Raw genomic sequence first — 3,312 nt, 5'->3', positions numbered from 1 at the left:
TACTCTACATTTACTGTATGCACCAACTTATTTAGATCACTTATTGGTTCATAAGTAGGGTTAATGGATGTGGGGTTAATGTTCATGAATAACTATGCCCTGAAGGATGTCACTGTGTTCTTGAGCATAAATAAAGTTCAGGCATGTACATGATAACATTGCCACCTCCAATGCAGAAGGTTTGAGTGCACTATAAACTGTACCTCCTTGCCACAAAAATTTCCCTACCAGCTTCCCACTATTCCACATTCTCTGTGGAATGTACTTCCGAACAGGGTGAAGGCAGTAGCTCTACTAAATTGGGAAGTCATATCAGCAAGGTGACTTTAAAATCTAATATGAATTGAGTAACACCCTACCCATGCCCTCTTCTTTGTTAAGGCAGATCTGAGCCTTTTGATGTCAGAATCAGTGAGTTTTGAAGCACAACCAGAATCAGGGTGGGAAATTCTGTTGTGCAAGACAAATGAGCTAGCATGGCAAGATTTAGTTTTGCGCATGTCTGAAACCTATGGAGGAGGTGCTTATGCTTTATAAAGATCCAATTTGAAACCCTCCATGAAGCTCATCTTAAGCTTTTACCTTTGATTATCAAGGAGGAAGAGATCCATTTGAGAAATGTCGAGATCATAAATATCTTCCAAATAGCAGGAAATGTTGGACAGGGAGTCGCAAAAGAGTTGAATCACCTTCAGTAAAAGAAGTTCTGTTAGGCAGATATTTCAGCTCAGAATGGTGTCTCACCATCAACCCCTGGTTCACACAAACCAACCCCTTCCTCTGCTTTGCTTAGTTGAAGCCTCATTTATACTCTTCAGGGATATTAGCCCATCTGATAGTCCTGACCCTCCAATGAGATTCACGCAATCATTACCCCATTAAATAAACAGAAAAAACCACAGAAAGTCTAATTCACATACTCAGTTTCAGGAAACTACAAATGTATAAAGCTCAATACAGGCTACAGAGCCTTCACAGCTACACAGGGATTCCCAGTACTTATATTCAGTAGGATTTACTGACATAGACATGATATCAACAAAGAGTTGAATCTTAGGTCATTGACTTCTTTGACCTTCTATGTCTCCTGAAATTGAAAGCTTTTAACAGAAACCATGTAGAAAACATAAAATACTTGCCTCTCTTCCCTTCTATGAAGGCCAAATGCTAGTGACTGCCCAGTATGAGAGTGACTTTAAAAATTCTTGTTTCCGTAGCTACCAGAGATGAATGTCACATTATGAGCAAAGAACCAGAGTCAAGACATATAGTCTTAAAGGGCCAGAGTGGTTAATGTCCCTCTCATATGTACAAACCTTTAGAGATATAATTAATCTATTAAGGATTTAAATTAATCTAGAATTAATTTGAAAAAATTCTCATAAAATAAATTTATCATGATTTCTCCCTTCATCAACGTTTTCTACTCCCTTTGTTTCCCACATCTCTACCTGCCCACTTGTTCAGTCTTTGCTTTCTCTATCTCTGAAAAAAATCTTAATACAAGAAAGACGAAAATACTAAATGAACACATGGCATAAGGTTTGCATTGGCCAGCTACTGCTAGTTATGAAGCCTACACTGGAATGTATTGAGTATTCCCAGTTATATTCCATTGAACAAAACTGATTTTCTTTTTATTTTTTCTAGGCAAAGAATTTTATTAACCCTTTTCCAAACTTTATCCCCAGGCTTCTTCAGCGTAATTCGCTGCAAAGACTGAATTGTGTTTAAGCAAAAACTGAAAAGAGCTGCAGTGTCCAAGGGGCTTGGGCTTAAAAATATTAGCGATCTAGATTTGATCAGATCCATAAACAAAAGACCCTTTAAAAGCAGCCATGATGTAAAATAGCAGCTCCTGTAACTTCTGCAAGTGTCAGTTCTTCAGAAGTCGCCTCCGTTCAGTTTGCCTCATTCTAAGACGCCTCATCAAAATTCTCCACCAGATCTGGGACTTCATCATCATCATCATCCTCTCCAGTAGCAAGGGGTGCTTCTCCATCCACAGATTGTTTGGGCAGAGCTTCAGCCAGTCTCCTTGAACTAGTCAGACTGTCTGCCCCAAGCTGGTTTAGAATGCTGGGAAGCATTTCTGTCAGTTGCTTTGTCTCAACGTGGCCTGTAACGGTGAAGGTGTTTGCTACCAGAGACGCCTGAACTTTAGGGTTGTTAAAATGGATCACTGTTCCTTGGTTTGTGAACATGTTCACCTCTTCAATACCAGAGAACTTCTTTAAGGAGAACTGCAGTTTTTTATCATCTGCTGTGGCTGTTCTGTGAACCACTTTCTTCTTTCTGCGAGCAGTTCCTTTCCCACCAATGCGCACTTGTGCCTGCAGCTTGGCCAGTTTTTCCTGGTTCATGATCATTTCTTTCGTCTTGTCGGAGTGGAAATGGGGCCACGCGGGGGACTAGGGTTTGTGCTCAGGGGGTCTCCGACGGACCAGCTGACATAATGCGCACACATGCGGGGACGCAAGATGGCAGTTCGGATCTTCTTTTTCCAGCAAGTATCAATTGCAAATATCTTCTTGGTTAGTGGAGATATTTTGTGTCTGCTACACAGTTCATAATACTGGCATATGGTCTGGTTTGAATGGGTATGGGTCTTGTTTGTCCTTTCAAAGTCTCCTTCAGTTCTCATGTGGTATCCGTCTTTTGTACCGAGGCAATCATGTGTTAGATTCCTGCAAACAGGGCGTCGAACTGAAGGGTAGAGATGGATCAGATGAATTTGGATTTGATGAAATCTGATGTAGGACTTGCATGACTACTGGTTGGGTTAGAAGTGTGGTTTTGAGGCTGTGAAGTGTTATTCTTGGAAAATTCCCATGTAAAGCCAATGTACAGTTGGCTAGTCCAGAGATAGCAGAGGATAAGTTGAGTGTCATGAGGAAAGCTGATGACTGATTCTGCATTCAGGTCTAGGGCTTTGTATTTGTTGATAAAGGAGGTGTATATGGAATAGGGGCACTCACAAGGCAAGGCAGTTACATAACTGTATGATCAGAAAGAAGTAGGACTGGGGACATGGGGAAAACTCTGACAGCTGAGGTTTTTGAAGTAGGAAAATGGCTAAGCAATGTGTGTATTGAGAAGTAGGTATCATATCAAGGCACTGGAGCAAGATCTGTTCTTATGGTACATGGCAGAGAAAGCCAGTGAATGAACTTGTGTTACCAGAGCAAAGCCAAGGAGTATGGAAATGGCACAGAGCAGAAGAGGTTATGGGGAAAATCATCATGGAAATCAGTGCTTAATCTGTGTTCCCACAGATAGGACTTGGGACTATGAAGAGGACAAGAACATGAG

At 41.1% G+C, this 3,312-nt stretch overlaps 1 protein-coding gene across 1 annotated transcript; it reads right to left on the bottom strand.

Moving 5' to 3' along the window:
• Window positions 1-1,916: 1,916 nt before the first annotated feature.
• Window positions 1,917-2,369, bottom strand: LOC121443100 (transcription factor BTF3-like). The gene has a single exon (XM_041644787.1). It carries the CDS (start codon window positions 2,367-2,369, stop codon window positions 1,917-1,919), a length of 453 nt encoding a protein of 150 aa, XP_041500721.1.
• Window positions 2,370-3,312: the final 943 nt, after the last annotated feature.

Source organism: Microtus oregoni, unplaced genomic scaffold (genome assembly GCF_018167655.1).
Source record: "Microtus oregoni isolate MIOR12 unplaced genomic scaffold, Mior012 000099F_ref0000060, whole genome shotgun sequence".
Classification (NCBI taxonomy): domain Eukaryota; kingdom Metazoa; phylum Chordata; class Mammalia; order Rodentia; family Cricetidae; genus Microtus; species Microtus oregoni.
This window is presented reverse-complemented; position numbering and strand designations above follow the sequence as displayed.